At 48.9% G+C, this 18,981-nt stretch overlaps 1 protein-coding gene across 5 annotated transcripts in view; it reads left to right on the top strand.

Annotated features, from left to right (window-relative positions):
* Window positions 1–13,336, top strand: part of ATP2B4 (ATPase plasma membrane Ca2+ transporting 4) — a 90,264-nt gene extending 76,928 nt beyond the window's left edge. Inside the window, exons 20-22 of one of the 5 annotated variants that reach the window (XM_035010268.1) lie at window positions 607–783; window positions 3,622–3,729; window positions 8,768–13,336. In XM_035010268.1, the coding sequence (XP_034866159.1) occupies window positions 607–783; window positions 3,622–3,729; window positions 8,768–9,079 (597 nt within the window). In that variant the 3' untranslated portion in view covers window positions 9,080–13,336. Of the gene's footprint in view, window positions 1–606; window positions 784–3,621; window positions 4,060–8,767 lie in introns of those variants that run through there. The other 4 variants (XM_035010266.1, XM_035010265.1, XM_035010264.1 and 1 more) reach the window with 4 other exon arrangements.
* Window positions 13,337–18,981: the final 5,645 nt, after the last annotated feature.

Raw genomic sequence — 18,981 nt, 5'->3', positions numbered from 1 at the left:
GTCTGATAATACTTGTGTATCCCTTCTTCCCCGGCCTGTCTCACCCACTTCCTCGCTCCAAGCCCAAGAAAACCTCTAGTATCCTTTCACCCTTGTTTTGTAACACAGGAATTACTTTGCGCATGGTAACTAGAAGAGGGTCCTTCCCTTCTGACACTTCCTTTCCCTTTGCCCATACACTTGCAATGGGATCATCCTCTCCTATCCCCAGACTTGTTTCCCCCCAGGCTCTGGTCCCTGTCCCTTCTTACCATGTGCCATGCATTATAGTTCTACTTCCCTTAAGAGACACATGGCAAAATGGAAATGAAGAACTGAGACAGAAGGAGAATCAAGTATATAACTAACTAGGCAGATGGCTGGCCGCACATGCAAATGTCAGTTCTCCTTCGTGTGTCCACAACTACAGAAAACCTTCCTGAGGGCCTGCCATTTGGTAGGCCCTGAGGAGTGCTTGCCTGGCTAGGTTGGCACCTCTCCTGCTGCCCCCCTCAATGGGTGTTGGGGCAAAGAGTGACCTACGCAAGGGCCTGACCCCATGTGAGCTGAGGGACAGCCCTCTCGCCCTGATTCTGGTGTCTCCCCTTTTGCTGCACCTGTTCTCAGATCATCTCCACGATACCTACCCAATCCCTGAAGTTCCTAAAGGAGGCTGGGCACGGCACCACCAAAGAGGAGATCACCAAGGATGCGGAGGGGCTGGACGAAATTGACCATGCAGAGATGGAGCTGCGCCGAGGCCAGATCCTCTGGTTCCGAGGCCTGAACCGTATCCAGACTCAGGTACTCTGATAGTGGCCTGTCCCCCTGCCGGGAGAAGACATCTCTCCATGTTGGGAATTGTGGGAGGGGCAGCCGCTCCTGGTGGCCAACATCTCTTCCCTCCCTAAGGCTCACTGCCGGTGGGCAGCCCGAGCTCCCTAGCTCCAGGGGCGAGCTGCCTGGGCTTCTCTGGGAGGAGAGGAGTCATAGGGCCCAGAGCACCGGACGCAAACTGGTGGCATCGTCCTTTAGCTTCCAGTCGGTTCTAAAGCCCATTTTGCCACCCTCCCTGTGGCCAGCAAGCTTCCTGTGTAAGGTCTCTTGCAAGCACCAGACCTGACGTCAGGGTGGGAGATGTTCAGAGTCTATCCCTACCCTTCAGGAGGAAGGAACTAGACAATAGCCCTAAGCCAGCATCACCAGCATACACTTTGTATGCGTCCCCAGGCTGCTGGCGGGTAACACAGCCGTTATCGGAGGGGTCTTTGTAAAAGAAACTCACCCTCTCATATCTTCCCCACTCACACTTTAAGGCCATGGTGGGGAATCTGACAGCTCAGTGTGTATAAATGACAAAAGTCTCTCAATGCCTGAGTATCTTTTGCAGGATTCAGATTTGCTTCCCCAAAAGGAAGAAGCTATAATTTCCTCAAGCCTTTTCCCGTCTCGCAATTTTTGAAATGACATAGACGGCTGCTCTTAAGCCCCCTGCCTGTGGAGCCCTACAGTAACGTTTTTCTTCCCACTTTCCATGCAGCAACTGTAACCACCTGCTCCTGGGTGGGCGGGCTGGTCTAGGCCCTGGTCATTCTATCATGTTCCCTGTTCTTGCCCTATATGCCTCTGTTCTGAGTCCTGAGATTTCCCGTCTCCAGAGAGCAGGCCTATTCCTCTCTACTGGTTGGCTGGAGATCCCAGAAACAAGTTCCACTCTCAAAAATTAGCTGCCGATGGCGTAGAAAGTTCCCTAGTCAAGCCCACCTCGTTCGGTCATAGGGAAGAGAGATCAAATGAAGCCTCACCACTGCATACCTGCTGGGAACTTGTCCCCCATAGGCAAGACGGTGATGGAAGTGGGAAGGCAGGGCTAGTTAGGGAAGCACTGGGGCTCCTTTCTCCTCTCTCGGGTTCCTCCCCCCAGAGAGGGAAGCTCCCCAGGGCCTGCAAACCACCCCCCCACCCCACCCCCCCACCACTGGCTCTTGTCTCTAAAGCCCCGGTGCTTTCCTTCAGGTCTGCTCCTTTCAAAATAACCTGTCTGCTTTTCTCCCTTCAGGGTCACTGCCTCCTCTTCTCCTCTGTGATATTGTTTTTTCCCTAGCCCAGGATTCCCTGGTTCCAGCATCTCCTTGGCCCCTCACCAGTCTTCCGTCGCGGGGGGCTGAGATTCATGGATCTCCCTTCCTTTCTACTCCCAATTCCCACTCCCTTGACTCTATACCCCTGGGTTCGGATGCACGACCTGCACAGTTTTCACTGTGGAAGTGGGGGCCTTGTGACGCGAACAAGCTCAGGAAAGTACCTTCCCCGTTACAGTCCCCCATCCCCGTCGTGGCCCCCCATCCCCATGTGCAGCCCCTTCCCTCCCACAGGATCAGGCCCCTCCTTGCCCTGGAACTAAAAACTATATAACGTGATGAAGGGATGGTAGTTTAGCTCAGACTTTGGTCTGAATCTGGAAACCAACCCTAAACATTCTGTGGCTTCTCAGGAAGCTTTATAAATAAGAACAACTGTCTGTCTCCCAAGGTGCCTGTTTTGTTACCTTCCCACCTGGGGAAACAAAGTGAAATGAATGGAGTCGGCCCCTGCTATTAAGCCTGTGGGCGTTTTTTAAGATGGTTCTACCAGATCCTGAAGGATAGAGGAATTCCTTTTGATTTGTTCCTTGTCACTTAGGGGTCGGAGATCAGGACAGTAGGTTTGTCCCAGGCCCCAGACCAAGGCCGTGATTGGTAACCAAACGGCACAAATCACCTCTGTGTCTGAGAAGTAGGACACAGAGAGCCAGAGACCACTTGCTAGACTGTAGCCACTGACCACCACCGCCAACCAGCACGTCTTGCTCCCCCGCCCTCAGTCTAGCTACCGAGTTATTGTCAGACGTTGCCAGACGTTTCAGGACCCCCGGTGCCGGCGGCATTCTCGCTAAGGAGCCTGGCTGCTGGGTTCCTGAGCTCCCTTCTCAGGGGCCCTGTCTGCTTCAGCCCAAGGAGGGGGGTCTCAGAACAGACACCCAGAAGCGGGTGAGCCCAGCAGCCGGGGGCTAGGAGCCTTTCCACCCCAGCCACCTGTGTGTGGCTACTACCAGCCTCGCTTTTTTTCTTTAAACGCAGGAATTCTTTTCCTGCAAAATCTGCAAAAATCGATAGTCAACTTAATTGGTTCAGAGGTTCCTGAGGCTCAAAATTCAGTTACTATATATACTCCACCTTCTATCTTAAATGGCATATGCCTTATTTTTTAAGAGTCCAGATCAACACAATGAATAAGCTGTCACTCTCTGTTAGGAGTCACGGGGTAGAGAAGTCCTTTTAAACTGTAGATACTTTTGGACACCTGCACACCTAAAATGTCCTTCGTAGGCTGCAAGGGAAGAGAGGACCGGATTCTGGCTGGGTATTTGGACTCCATGGCAAATTGTTCTTGAAATGAAGTGTGCTATGCAATTAATGGTTTTCCCCTTCTCCTCACCGTTGCTTTGTGTATGAGGGAATCTTCTCTCTTGCTCCTGCTCCTATCCCCTTTTCCCAGCACTTTCCATCCCCCTTCCCTGACCCTCCAGGATCCCCCCCCCCTTTCTTCCCCTCTCTCTCTGGACTATGCAGCAAAGCTGTCTCACTCTCTGATTCTTTGCAGATCGACGTAATTAACACATTCCAGACGGGAGCCTCTTTTAAGGGAGTCCTAAAGCGACAGACCATGGGGCAGCACCTTGATGTTAAACATGTTCCTAGCTCATCCTATGTAACAGTTGCGCCAGTCACATCTCCCCCCACCACTTCTGTTCCTGCTGCTGTCTCATCTCCTACTCTGGGCAGTGAGTGAGAGTCTATTATGATGCATGATTTGCTAAAATGACCACAAGAGAGCACGTGGCATCCACTTTAACCAACCGTGGCATCCACTTTAACCAATCATGGTTATCTTTTCCTTTTGGTTTTTCCCTTTGACCTCTGACTTAAGGGAAGAAAAATGGGACAGAAATCCCAATCCCAAACCAGACTGTGTGCCCTTTTATTTTATTTTATTTTTTAATGTTGAAAAACTATTAAACCATAATCATTTTAAAGACAATAATCCTGTTTTCTGATCGTTCCTCTGCACTGCCTGTTTCTTCCTTGAGTTTTTTGTTTGTTTGGCTTTACTTTGAGTTGTTTGTTTGTTGGTTGGTTGGTTGGTTTTGCTTTGTTTGGATATGGTGGTGTTCCTCTCCTCTCTGGCTCCTTTGAGTCTAAACTCGATCTCCTGAGGTTAGAGGTGAGGTTGGGCCAATGAAAACCCAGCCCTCTCTTCATGGGAGGAAAGGGGGACAAGTTTCAGATCTCCTGAAAGAGAATATGAAGAGAGCTACCCTTCCCATGGGCTTTTCTACCAGGAGATCCCTCATCATTGAGCCGACGTTGAACTTGGCCCATAATAACGGTCCTTCTGGGCTACCGCCCTGTCGTGAGCTGCCCACATTGGTGTAGAAGCTGCAGCTGAGTGTGAAGAAAAGAAGGAGCTCAGTTCACTTGCACAGCGCTGAGTGTCCCCGAGGTTTCACTTTTCAGGGACGGCAAACCAAGCTCTGGTTTAAGAATCAATGTATTCAAATCTGGGCAGGAGAAATGTATATGCAAAGGTCCAAATAACTTAATTTTCTTCACTCCAGCTTTTTTCTTTCTAGGAATTTCTGAAGAGCAACTTTTGATTTGGTTTGGTTTTTTGCTTCCCCTTTCCTCTAGTTTGACTGTCTCACCCATAGCCAGCCCTTCATGCCTTATTTTGCACGTGAAGTTTTAGGTGCCTCTTCCTCGGCCAGCCTATCAGCTAGAATGTTGTCAGTGTTTAACCTAAGATCTGGTGCTCCCACCAGTAGATGGTTGGATTCTTGCTAATGCTTACACCTTACAATTCCGGGTCATTTTACCTTCCCCAAATGGGACACAGAGAGGAGAGAAGGCTCTTTGCTGATAGTGCTATTAAGTTATTTGGTGGGAAAGAAGTCTCCTTGTATTAAGTCTGTCGTGAGCTTCAGATATTTGAGTATTTTATTTATCTCTTCTTCCCCCTATCCCCCCAAAACCCTGGAAGGGAGGGTGCAGTAAAGAAAGAACAGTTACACTGTCTGTGGTTCACATAATTGTGAGCTGTGCAGGTTAACCAGACTCAGATTATTTGTTGTCTTTGTGGCCAAATGTAAGTATTCTGGTGTGAGATATGAGGGGTGGGGTTTTCTATAGATACATATTTATTTAGGCCCTAAAGCAGTCAAAGAACTGAGTGAGTCTTACCCTGCGAAAATCTAAGAGCTTCTCCCTCTAGTCCTTCCATATTCCTTTCTTATTTCCTTTTTTCTTCTAGCTTTTCCCTGACCTTCTAACTAGTATCTGTTCTTTTTTAATCATGCCTTTCTGTGAGGAAGGGCTAGTGTCAGCTGTCCCAGTGATTTGAAGGTGGAAAGAGACTAAGCAGAAGACAGAACCCATCGGGTTCTTATGGAATTGCTCTTATGGAAGAGGGTAAGCTGCTGACCCTCAAAGGCAGAAATTGAGTCAGGAGATAGCCATACCCGCTGTCTCTCCAGCTGCTCCTTCTTACCCGGACGTCCTAGAAGAAATAGTCACGCATTTCAGGACCCCCGTCCCCATTCCAGATCTCCAAGTGAATTCAGTTATTTGTCTAACCTTCAGTAGCCAAATCTTTAAGATTTCCCTCTACAGGAAAACCCTTAATTCCTTCTCTTCCCCTGGTTTCTGAAAAGAGAACAGAAGACTATAGAATCTAGCTGAAGAAATGGAGTCTTCATCTGCCCATTCACTGAGCTCCAGAGAGTGGTCCTTAGCCCTCATACCTAATCGAAAGGTCCAGCCTGGTAAGGACTCCTGAGACACGAGAAAGGGCACTTCAATCAGCCACTCCTACGTGTAGGACAGAGGCCACAGAACAGCCATGTCCCAGAGGTTTTGAGGGACAGTAACTGGGGAAGGAAGGGCTGATTGGCTGAATAGAGAATGCCTACAGCTTTCACAGTGGCCACTTCACTATCTCTGTCTTGTTCCCCGTACTCTGCTCACGCACCAGGCATCAGGGAAGGAGGAGGCCACCTTTGCTTGGGGTAGACTGGTGGTGATGTATCCGTGTGATTGGTCATCAGCATGTGTTATATATTCTCTGTTGGAGCTGAGGAGCATTCTGGCACAGCCCCAAGCCCTCCACCCCTCACCCTTCTCTCCCCCACCAGGCCACTAGAGGTGCCACCTAGTTCCCTGACTCCTCTTCCTTTGAGCTTCCCTTGCAGGATGCTGGTTTCCCTTTAGATTCTAGAAGCCCTGCAGTCTAGCCGGATGACTGTTCCTTGCTCCCCCAAAGAAGACATCTTCCCTATTGTTTCCCTCTACCCATTCCAATTCACTTTTATCTCCCTTATTGTTTGCCTGTAACATTGTTATTGATCACCCCAACAGGTGAGAGGAAAAGCCAGAAAACAGGGCTCCAGACCCTGACTCTAACCCCAGTTTTTAAAAATCTGTTTTCTGTATTGGACTTCACATATAATTATTTTCATTAAGTATTCAGTAGCTTCAAAAAAAAAAAAATAGAAGCAAGAAGTTTGAAAATCACTGATACTGAAGATAACCAACTGGTGGTATAAAAAGGTACCTCTTCTTCTGCAGCACTTGTTAAAAACTTGGAAATCTCAAGAGCAGGTGAAAAGTGTGGGCTATGTCATCCCTCCTACAGGGGTTGGTATGGCTTTGAACCCATCTCTTGACCAGGGAGAAGGCACTGGGTTTGGACTCACTTCATCCAAGGTGCCTTGCTCTCAGATTTGACAGAGATCAGTTAAAGTTTGGGGGCCTCTGCAAGACCAAATGGAGCCTCTGTTCCATCTGATCTCACTAGGTCTGGAGCAAAGAGAACATGACAGGTAAAATTCACCCATCAGATTGTCAACAGCAATCATAGAAGGATGGAAACCTAGGTCCTTACCTTCTGTTCAGCGTGGCAAATGTGTGCCCAGGTTCCTTGCTTCTTCTTGGCTGAAGTGTGGAGCAGATTCTACTGAGCAGCAGAGAGTCCTTTGTCTTCTAAACTCTGGGCACCCTCAGTCCTGGGTGGGTCTGCCAGGCTGTTGTGGAGTGAGGCAAGATGAGGAAAGCCTTAGCCAGCGAAGACACAACTTCAGTGAATCCTCTTCGTGTGTTAGTCTTGAAGGGTCTACCCAGTGATAGCATTGCCTGACTCTTTGTGTCTCCTCTGTCTGCACATTCTTGCCTCTTCTCCAGGGACCTATTCTTTGCTGAAACAACAGAGACATGGAAGAGGGGCCCTAGGCCACCATTCAGCCTCCCCCCCTTGCCCCTCCTACCACAACCAGTCTCTCCTACAGTAGCCTCATTTCTTTCCTGAGGGAAGGATTTTTGGACAAGACTAGGATCAGCCACCTCCCCACCATCAAAACCGTCCTCCAGCCACTTTCCTCTCCCTTGGCCTCTGTCTCCACCGTCTCGGGATCCAACCTACTGCCCCGACCCCAATTCTGCCAACCCAGGTTCTAAACCATACTTCAGAGAGGCCTACCGTTCAGAAAAGCAGGCTGCCAAAAGAGCTGGGACCCATGGATAAGGCAAAGGCTGACCACAGGAGTCCGTTGTTGTTTAGTTTTTTCCTTTTCTCCCAACTGACTGACTCCCTTCCTTTTTTGTGCGGTAGAAAGAGACTTTGACGCTTACGGGGCAGTGCCTTTCCCTCTGCCCACTGAAGCCACATGGTGTTTCCATTCCTCCATCTTCTTCATCCGCCTCATCAGAAAAGCCACTTGTCTGTAGCACGGCCTCCAACCGGCTGGTTCCTCTCCTGGTCCCATCCCTTCCCTTCCCCACATGAGGTCATGCCCCCCATCACAATGTAGAAACAGCTGGAGAAAGCCACAGCTGGGGCGCAGGTGTTATGCACCAGAGGCATGGACATGCACTTGAACTGGGAGAGCCCGCTCTTCTCTCCATGGTCAGGAGGAAGGCATCTTCTCATACCCGTGCTTCAGCCCCATCTGCCAGGGGAGGGACGGAAGGAGCGGAGTTCCGCTTTCTGGGGCGGGCAGGGGCCGTGGCAGAGGTTGTGGGATAGAAATACATGCATGTTTCCTGACTGAAAGAGCAATTATTCAACTGGAGAGTATAAGAGTTTTAATTTCTTGCATGCTGCTGACACAAATGAAGAGTGTTTTGTCTGCCTTGCTGCACGGTATCCATAGCCACTTACCACCCGAAGTGTATTATGTATGGATTGGGATGAGTTTGACTCTTTAAGGGTTTTAAGCAGATAACTAAACTTCAATGTGTAATTTTTCCGTTCCACGTTCACAAAATGTTTGGCCTCAACACAGAAAGCCACATGTCTGAATCATCTTTTAAGTTTGGCTATTAATTTGCACCTGGTTCCTATGTTCTTGCCCTCATCCAAAAGAACTAATGAATCCTTGTTTTCTGTTTCATTTTAAGAATGGATTGTTTGGGAATGCTAACTTTGCTTTGGGTTTTCTACCTTTTTTTTTTTTTTTTAATGCAGCTTTGAAATATTCAGTTGTTTGCCATTACTCACCCCACCCCACCCCCATGCTTGAAATTTGATGTTTCTGGTGTTCCATAATCTCTTCTTATGTGTTTGGTTTTGGTTGTTGCGCAGTAGTGTTTTGTAGTTGGAGTTTTGTTTCTCACCTCAAACCACCAGTCCTTTGTTCTACTGGTCCATTCTCACCTTCGTGTTTTCTCCTCCTCCTTTTCCTTCCCCCCCGGTATAGATCAAAGTGGTCAAAGCGTTCCATAGTTCCCTCCATGAAAGCATTCAGAAACCCAAGAACCAAAACTCCATCCACAACTTCATGACCCACCCTGAATTCGCCATAGATGAGGAGGTGCCACGAACACCACTCCTGGATGAGCACGAGGAGGAAAATCTTGACAGTCCTAAGGCTGGGACTAGGGTGCTCCTGTTGGACGGTGAGGTCACGCCATACGCCAACAAAAACAACAATGCGGTGGACTGCAGCCAAGTGCAAATTGTTGCCTCCCACTCAGAGAGCCCTCTGCACAGCCTGGAGACATCTGTTTGAACTTCATTCTCTGACTCCCATCCCCGCTTTCTCCATGTCCTTTTTCATCTATCCCATCAGTAAGGTGACGATGGGACTTTTCACTGTCATGTCAGCTGCTCCCAAGTATGTGTGAACTCCCACCTGACCATGAAGAGGCAAGAGCAGAGACCTACGAGGATGTCGACTTAAACTTGAGCTGGGGTTTGTAGCAGGACCCAGTCAAACCCCAGGCAGGTAATGAATGGTAGGATCTACTCCTTGGGTGTATCAGTTGTCATTTTTAAAGAAATGATGACAATCCTCTTGGCATCTACCCCAACCCAGACCCTCCTCAGTATACATACGTTATGTCACCATCTCCTGACCTCTGGATTTTACCCTATGAGTCTGTGCCATTTATAAGCTAAGTCGAGGGTTCCGAGAGACAAATGTCCCCAAATGCAATGTGTTGAGGTAGGAATGGACTGTATAGAATCAGCCTATAGAGTGATTGTTTTTAAAATGACTTCCCCATTTTCAAAACTTACACCTAAAGCCCTCTAGCTCTTTCTGCCCTTCTAGTCAAACCTCCCTAAGGTTCTTTTGGTCTTTTGTGACCACTGTCTCCCTTATCTTCACTCTTTCTTGTTCTTTTTTCTTTTCTTTTTTTTTTTAAGTTGTGATGATTAAGAAAGTGGAATGGACATGGCTGAATTGAGTCAACTTTGGCCATTCCCCCTTCTGGCCCCAATGGAATCCTTGGCTTAGTCCTAGAGGCAGATAGGTTCTTTGCTAATGGGATCCTCTTGAAGCAATTGAGAGCTGGTAAGAATGTACTTCTGTTGTTGCCAGGTTACCTTCCCCTTCTGAACTGCTATCTTGTCAGGTGTGTGTCCTTTCTAAGTGCCAGGGAGATCAGCTTTGACCGTGAAGCTCGCATATGATCGTTATATAGTTTTTCCCATAAGCCTGAGCTTTCTTCTATTGCTAAAGTGGTGGCAAAAGAATGGATTGAGAATGGCCCTGCCTCCTAACTGGACTGGGATATTAAGGACCAGCAGCTGGCAGGTCCACGACAAGACAGACCATCAAAGTCAACTCTTGTGCCATCCTCCCTGGGTTGACCACTCCTGCTTTCAAAGCCTTCTGCCACAGCTCTTCTGAGACAGGACCTGCTTGTTGCGGGAGTGCGTACTGAGAAGACTTGGGAGAGGCCATTCTAGCAGGTTCTGAGAAACCAGACACCTTGAGCTTAGGCGCCCAAGTACCAGCTTTGACATACCCCTCAGCTTTCTCATTCTGCTCTGTCGCGGCCCCTAACTCGTCTGGTCTCTCAATAGGCCCCAACCTTTCTCACATATTCCGCATTTGAAAATACCCATCCCAAGTGGGGTCCAGTGACATTTTGCTGACTTAAAGGAGCAAAAGACCCACCCTGGAAAGTTCTCCTTCCTCTCTTCCTTTGCTCCCACACGCCCCCCTCGAGGCCCTCTCCAGAATGTGCTCAACTGCTGCACACGAAAGCCCTGTGCCTTCCTTCCCTGAACGCTGCCCAGAGCATCCCCCACGCGCCTGCCTCTCAGGAGGTAGGGACCTCACTAGGAGATTTTTTTAAGTGTTCCTTAATGGGACAAGGTGGAGCCACGTTTGCAGGAGCTCCATTTTTATCCCTGCTGGTGTTGACGTAAGCTCTTCTGTGCAGGGGCTCGTTAACTCACGTCTACCAATTCCCATGAAAGAAATGAAGCCCGTTCCCCCTGTTTCAAGAGTGATGGCAGTGTGGGGTGGGGCTTGAGGCTCTTATGAACTGCCAGACTTCCACTTGTGAGCGCAAGGTGGCCGGAACCTATGCTCTCCGCCTTCTCTTCTCTTCGGGATCCCTCCTCCCTCCCCGCTTCCTCCTGAGCTGTCCGAGGTAGGAAGAGCAAAGACACAATACCCGCTCCACATCCCCACTGCTGCGCAACCCGCCAGATTTGACTTGGGTTTTGTAAAGGTCACATGCTTCAGCAATCTTTTCTCTGTCTTAAATCCTCATGTGGGAATAACAGCTCACCCAAGGTGTTAGGTGTGCACATATATATTTATTAAGTACATTGGAAGATTTCGTTCTGTCAAGTCTTTTATTACCTCAGATTAGCTTAAAAAACAAGCCAATAACAAACTTCGGAGGCTATTGCACCCTTCCTGCTCCCAAAAGACTCGTGGTGCCGGACAGGTTACTCTTGAGGGCTTGTGTCTACTTGTTTAAAGTCAATGGCTTTTGTGTATCTTTTAGTTTCCATGGTAGGAGAGAAAATAGAGAATATTATGCAAAAATATATAGTTTTCTTTAGCTCAGAAACGGATATTTTTGAGTCAGCCATATGTATTTTGTTTAAAGGATTTGAAATAAAGTGCTGTCATGTTACCCTGTGGAAGGAGCATATAACCAGCTGTTGGATGTGACAGGTGACTTAGCATATTTGTGACTGGTTATAAAACCAATGCACCGTACTTCCTTTCTCCAAACAGCCATCTTTATACTTAGGGAAAAAAAATGTATTGGGTTCTAGACTTTTTTAATATAAATTTTGTTGATATGGAATTGAGTAAGTTTCAGTGTTTATGTGCATATGTTTTTTATATAAGTTTTTTTCTATTCAGTTTTAGTGATCCAACTGGCAGTGAGTAAATATGGCGTAAGGTAATAAAGCTTTCCCCCCATATGGTGCTTTCGATCTGAAAAGGGTCTGATGGGGAGAAGGGGAAATAATTCTCCTAGAGAAACCTAGGAAAGTGGGCAGTGGCCTGTGGATGGGAAGGAAAGCAGCCAGCGAGAAGGGAGTGTGCGTCCCCCATGGAGATGGGTGCCAGGCCTTTTAGTAACTAGTGATCAGGGTCAAGGGCCTTGGCTGGATGTTGTTTTTTGATGAGTAGCTGGTAGAGTGGTACCCAAGGCGTGAATATCTCTCGGGCTGCAAGGATGCTCTGATTGGGGCTTTGCATATTTTATGGTTCTTTCACGCATGTTTTATGGGTTCTTCACCCTGGGAGTTTTCCATTAGTGAGTTTTTGTGCAAAGCTCTGATTTGGGACTTGCCCTCTCCTAGAAAGGTTGTGTGCGATATATGAGATGGGGGAGAGAGTTCTAAGTGGAAGTCACAAAGGCCGGTTCTAACCCGGGGTGACCGCCTTGGGGCTAGGTCCTTCCCAGAGGTGCCCTCTGCCCTCTGAAATGACGACTCCCCCATCCCTAAAGGTGTCAGAGAGACCACCTCGCAGTCCTTCTGACACTTGTGGGTTCTGTAGGGTCTGGGTTTCTTCTTCCACTTGAGCTTCAGAGGGGAGAGTTCGCACAGTTCTATCTGAGCGATTACCTCACTGCCGAAAACCGAAAACCTGGCGGGGGTGGGGGCAAGTCCGCATGCAACCTCGAAATGCCTCACCTCCTTTCTCTCCTGCTTTCTTTGCCTCACGATCGATCGAAGCAGCCCGTGATACCATCACCAAGTGCACACTTCCTCACTCTCCATATCTAGGGACCACCTACTGCAGTGGTGGGGATGAGGCACTTGTAAATGCCTGCTATTCTGAAGCCATTCTAGCCTTTTCCTCAGAATAGACCAGATGCCCTTCCATGTAGCTCAGTGCCATGCTTTGCCTCCCAAGCCCTGCTGTCAGGCCTGCTGTCCCCTTTCCTCTTGATGAGGAGAGACGGAGGCAAGTGAGCTCCCCGTGACCGAACTGGCCTTTGGTTCGTGTTTGCTCCCCATCTGTATATAGGCCATCTGTGAACATGCCATGTATTATATGTGCCAACAAATCTATCTACGCTGTCCTTTTCAAATCAGCACGCAGATAGGAATTTTGAGTTTCTTTTTTTTTTTTTTTTCAGTAACTAGAATAACAAGCACTGGTATTTTTGTATAAAAAAGAAAAACAGAACAAAAGATTGACTATTGTGGTCTGCATGACATAAACAAACATGGTGATATCCAAGCAATGTGTACCCCAGTGTGTGTGGCCATAATTTGCAGTCGGCTTAACGGTGCACCCAATCTGTATTTGCATTCTGCTATTATTTAAGCTCTTTGTACAATGGTTTGCATGTATTTATATGGTTTGTAGGGAAAAAAAATGCTGTAAACTGGCAAATCTGAAATTCAAATACGTTGTCCACTGAGACGGGAAGAAGAGGAGTTTGAAAAGATGGGGAAAAAAGGGATAATTTTTTTTTTTGGAACCAATAAAGCTTGTTGCTGATGAGCAGAAACCAGACTGCCGTGCACTGAGAATAAAAACCCATGCCCACTATTACCTGTGCTGTCCTCAATGTGTCTCCACTCGTGGGTAATGTCACTGAGTGTCTGCTGGAGTTTGAGGAGGGACCCGCCACGCCGCATCGAGACCCCCGTCCATGCCAGCCTGGAACTCAGCTTATCACTGGCCCCTGCCACGCTCCTCTGCCAACACAGCCCTCTGGCAACTCGCGGCCCCACCTGCCAGGTCCACGCGCTGGTGGGACAAGCTTTCCTCGGCTCGCTTCGGGCGGAACCCACAGTCAGGGCACAGTGAAGCCGGAGCTTTTGAGAAAGGATGAACTGGGAAGGATGAGAGCCAGAGTGGCAGTCATTTCTTATTCTCTTTGCCTTTTTTTTTTTTTTTAATGAAATACATTCTGGAAAAATTCATTCCCCTGATATTAGCACCTTTTTTTCCTACCTTGCCTCTGGGGCTCTCCCCTTCTCCTTTCCCCAAGTTTTTGTTCTGTTCCGTTCTGTTAATTGTCCCATTCACCGAGTCTCTGGCAGGACCGATGAGGCCCCAGGTTTGGGCCAAAACCGCTTCCTGGCAGGTCATTTGGGTGCTGAGCTTTCGTATCTCAGAACTCAGAACTCCCTGCCCCTTTCATCCCGGCGCTCGATCAAGTTCCCTGCTCTCTCTGAACACATCAAAGGGAGGAAAGGACTTTGTGGGCTCCCCCTGGTCTGTTAGGAAAAGTATGATGGAGAAGGACAGCCCAAACTCTGCCGGCTGTTTGAACAGGCTGCTTCTGAAGGTGGAGCCGGCCCTGGAGGAAAAAGCTTCTGGAGTATGAAGTCTCATCCCCACGTCTCCTGCCTGCCCCAGCTCACACTCCATGGGCACAGGCACACTGCCTACTTCATTTCTTTAAAACTTGGGCTAGGGCAGAAAAAATGAATAATTCATAATGGGGCTGGGTCTTGCTTGATAACAGAAGTCATTTGCAAAACAGAACTAGTCTTTCTCCCATTATAGGTTCCCTCCCAATTACCCTTGCTAGAATGGGATGCAAAGCACACAGGCACACGCACGCACACACACACACACACACACACAGCTAGAGTCCTTTCTAAAGTTTGGCCCTGAATTGCCCCTTACTCTCGCCTTGTCTTGGTTGGACCTAAGATCTGTACCTCTCTATGAGGCCAGCCTGGATCTTAAGCATCTACACCGCCTGACTCCAGTGTGCAGTAAGGTGTGGAGGATGAGCTTCAAAGTAGCTCTCTGACTGCGACCAATGGATCCTCAGGTATTGCTTTAATGGCGTCTAAAACCAGCTCAGCTCCTTGGCCTGAGTGACGATACAGAAAAGTGCATGCTCTTTGTTCTATCTTTTTCCCCAGCCCCAGTTCTAGAAAAGCATAATTGCTCTGCCCTCCTTCTTTAATAATGGTTTGCAAACCTTTTTCAGCCACCATATCCTCTCCCTGTGGTCACTGGGTTTGTTTGAAGCTCTTCACCAAGACTCGCTGGTTCCCTCCCAAGTACACACAGCCAGGCAACTCCCCGCTGACTTAATCTGTGGCACATCCAAAGATTAGCCATTGGGTACCCATGAACTAGTTGCCAGCCCCTGACCTGGGTCTCTTAGGACATGGCCTTCATGTCACTGCAAGCATGAAGGAAGGTAGAAGTGGCATGTCCTTTACTGGCAAATACTTTGGAAACCCTGTTGTAAATAAAACATGTAAACATGTTACCATGTTGGTGGTGTCATGAACATTCAGTTGTCCCCAACATGAACCTAAGCCATGAGCGATAACAAGCTGCTGGATCCATAGACTGTCCTACTTTCAGCCTTGAAAGGGAGTGGCTTCGGGTTCTGGGCTTGGCCATATCCTGACGTGGAACTAATCATATGTCTTCACTTCTCTGGAACTTATGTCAAAGAATACTTCCCTGTCCTCAGAAAACACACACATGGAAGGGAGCAGTCTCTTTGGAATGGCCTCCCTCTGCCATCTCCTCAGAAGCCAGTGTCAAAACAAGAATGCCACTTCACCCTGACAATGAGACCCACCTATGAGAAAAGCCACGTTACCATCAGAAGCTTGGCTTCTGCTCACGAGGTCTGAGCAAGGGGGGGTGACCTGAACCATCTGGGCAGCCAGAGCCTTCACGCTCTGAGCCGGGTACCTCCGTCTCTGCTCTTGGATAGACCTGGTCCCTGCATTCAGGCTCAGCCACCACTCGGTTTCTCCCATGTCCCCTGTAATAGAGGCCACCTGGACCATCCTCCACATGCAGCACCACTGGTTAGCTTACAGGGTTTTTTACATCGTACTGGACCCAGGAACACTATGTTGAAGGACTGTGATGTGTGTTTTAGAATTCCAGATCCCCCTGGCTTGGCCTTACTGAAGGTAAGTACATGTGAAAACTTACTTGAGGGACGCCTGGGTGGCTCAGTCGGTTAAGCGTCTGCCTTCGGCTCAGGTCATGATTCCGGGGTCCTGGGATCGAGCCCCGCATCGGGCTCCCTGCTCGGTGGGAAGCCTGCTTCTCCCTCTTCCTCTGCCTGCCGCTCCCCCTGCTTGTGCTATCTCTCTCACAAATAAATAAATAAAATCTTGAAAGAAAAAAAAAAACTTACTTGAAAGAGGAAATGAAGCTGAGGACATCAGGGCCAGGGACTAGCAATGGCCTTCAGCACCCGTAAGAGGGAGAACAAATACACCCGTGGTAATTCAGAACCCTTCATGTGAGTCAAGAATCCCCACATCTTCCCCACCTAACCTTAGGAACTGAAACTGCTGCCGATCAAGTAGGAGAGAGAAGGGGTTCAAATCTTTGCTGCTCACCCCGTGGTGGAGGATCTAAAACAGAGATGTTGGGGAGGTGGAATAAGATCATGAAGTGTGGCCGCCCAGGAGGCAGGAAACCCTCATCCCTAACCGTGCCTCTTGAGTGGCTTGATTTTCCATCTAGACAAGGAGACAGTTGAAGTACATCAATGATTTTCAGATTACACTTTGAAGATCCGAAAGGGATTCCTTAGAGATGATTCAGAGCCCACAGGTGTTCAACAAAAGTAGCTTTAGAAAAAAAAAATGTATTTGGTTTGTAGGTCAGCGGTAGCATTGAAAAAAATGCCTTAAAGGTGAACTCGTCCTCTGAGGTGACACCATAACAGCAAGAGTTGTGTGATTAAATACACAAGCAAGCCTAACTTGGATCCTGTCTTGGTGGTTTCCCGTTATAATTACCAATGTAAGCACAAACACAACAGAGTAAAACTTAGTAATTGTAGTCCATCCATCCTGCTAAGATTGTTATCTAGCTGATTCACCTTCGGAATTTGTTGTGAAAAGAGCAGAGGTCTGAAGATCCAGAGATCTCGCCCAGTGGGATGGCATAAAATTACAGAGCAGAAGCAAGCTGGCTCCTTTAAGCTATGGCGGAGAGCGCTGGCCTGGGAACTGGATGGCCTAGGTTATAACCCTGACCCTGCTACCAAGGGTCTCCCCAACTCTGACACTCTTTCCATTCTCAGCCTAGTGTCTAAAATTGCTGTTAATAACCACTGGAGAATGCCCAAGTGGCAGTTTTCTTTCATCGCTTTATCTCCCCTGGAATGTAGCATTATCGTGTGTGCTTTGGACAAGAGCACATACCGCTACGTGCGCGGGCAGGCTCAGCCACTTATACCTGCAACAAAGACAAATTGCTCCACAGCCCTTAGAGAACAAGAAATCTGTTTCTTCTCTAAATCTAACAAAATCTAACCCCAAACTAGCTAGCACTCACCAAGATCTGCAAGAGGCCTCTCTCCATTGTTTGTTATGTTCCCATCGCCTCCCCTTGGGTATTGGTCCACTCATCACTCAACAAGCATGTGCTGGGCCAAGCACTGTCGTAGGCATCGGGGATGTGGCAGGGAACGAAACAAAGTCCCTGCCCTCTTTGAATTGAGTCTCATGGAAGAGAGACAAAGAAGTAAATACGTAGCATGTCAAATGGTCACAAGGACCAGGGAGAAAGGTAAAGTGTAAGGGAAATAGGGAGCATGGGGCATGAGGGTTGCTCTTTTGTGGGTTTTTTTTTGTTGTTGTTTTTTTAAGATTTTATTTATTTATTTGACAGAGAGAGACACAGCGAGAGAGGGAACACAAGCAGGGGGAGGGGGAGAGGGAGAAGCAGGCTCCCCGCAGAGCAGGGAGCCCGATGTGGGACTCGATCCCGGGACTCCAGGATCATGACCTGAGCCGAAGGCAGTCGCTTAACCAACTGAGCCACCCAGGCGCCCATGGGGGGTTACTCTTTTGTTGATTTTATTTATTCTGGAGAGGGGGGGGGAATCCCAAGCAGACTCACCGCGGAGCACGGAGCTCGACTCAGGGTTCGATCCCAGGACCCTTGAGATCATGACCTGAGCTGAAACCAAGAGTCGGACGCTCAACCAACTGAGCCACCCGGGCGCCCCAAGAGTTGCTCTTTTGTAGAGAAGATCTCTGATGAACAGACGTTTGTGAAGATATGTGAAGAGAGTCAGAGAGTGAGCTAGGTAAATATGTGGAGGAAAGAGATTCCAGGCAAAGGGCCCAGCAAGTGCAAAGGTCCTGACGCAGGAGACCTCGGTGTGTTTGAGGACATACAGGGAAGACAGGAGTCGGAACTGAGTGACTAAGTGGGGAAGTGCAGGCACGGAGCTGGGAGCCGGGCAGAGCCTGCAAGCCATTGTAAGGCTGGCTTTCATGAAGTGGGAAACCACGGGAAGGTGTTCACTGAGGACTGCAGTGATCTGTCTTAACAGTGGAGGGCCTATCGCGTGGCTGCCATCTCAGGGAAAACGGAAGGACGATGTAGATTGGACGAGCATGTGTCCCATGCACATGTGGGCCCACCTTAAACCTGAAGGACACAGGTAAATCCGAGCCCTCTGTCATGCTGGTGTCCTATGACACACAGAACAGTGAAAAGAAAACGCATGTTCCAAGAAAAGTTCAGATCTATTGCTTGCCACCCGAGCTCAGTAACGCCCTGGTTAATGAAGTGATCGAATGACATTCTACTCACTCACGCAAGAAGGGCACAAAGAAAACCCTCTTGACCTGCGCCCTTCCTGTTCCCCCCTCCCACTCCAATTCCCACACTGGCTGTCAGGTCCCCAGGCGGGCCCTCTGCCCTCAGGCCTCCTCTGAGATAAGCTGTACCTCATCTGACCCCTAATGTGACTGCCCACCCATCCCCGGGCTGCTGAGGAGTTGCCTCCTTCCTGCCCAGAGCCCCAGGCTCAGAACCTCTCTGCGTGTGGGGGCTGGCTGAGGGGAACCAGCGTGCTCACAGCCCTGGGGCTCAGGGGAGACTTGGGGCTGTCAGAAGACATTTGCTCCTCCAGACGCGCCTCACACCTCGCTCAGCTCCACAGCTCTGCCGCGTCTGGGACTCAAGGGGGTGCTGCCAAACCCAGAACTCCAGAAGGACCAAGGGAGTAGAGGTCTGCCCTGCTCTCGGGACACCGGACTTAAGGAGAGGGTTCTCTTGCCTGTCAGCAATGCCAACCCACCTCCTCCACCAAGGCCCAGCCTAAGTGGGGGACAAACGATCCCATAGGCCGCTCACACCCCTTGCTTTCAGATTCTCCTCTCACTCCTCAGGGGCCTCGGGCAGAATGGGGGCGGGGAGCAGAGAAATCTTCCCATACTTTCTAAATC

Source organism: Mirounga leonina, unplaced genomic scaffold, assembly GCF_011800145.1.
Source record: "Mirounga leonina isolate KUSES-001 unplaced genomic scaffold, KU_Mleo_1.0 Mir_154, whole genome shotgun sequence".
Taxonomy (NCBI): domain Eukaryota; kingdom Metazoa; phylum Chordata; class Mammalia; order Carnivora; family Phocidae; genus Mirounga; species Mirounga leonina.
This window is presented reverse-complemented; position numbering and strand designations above follow the sequence as displayed.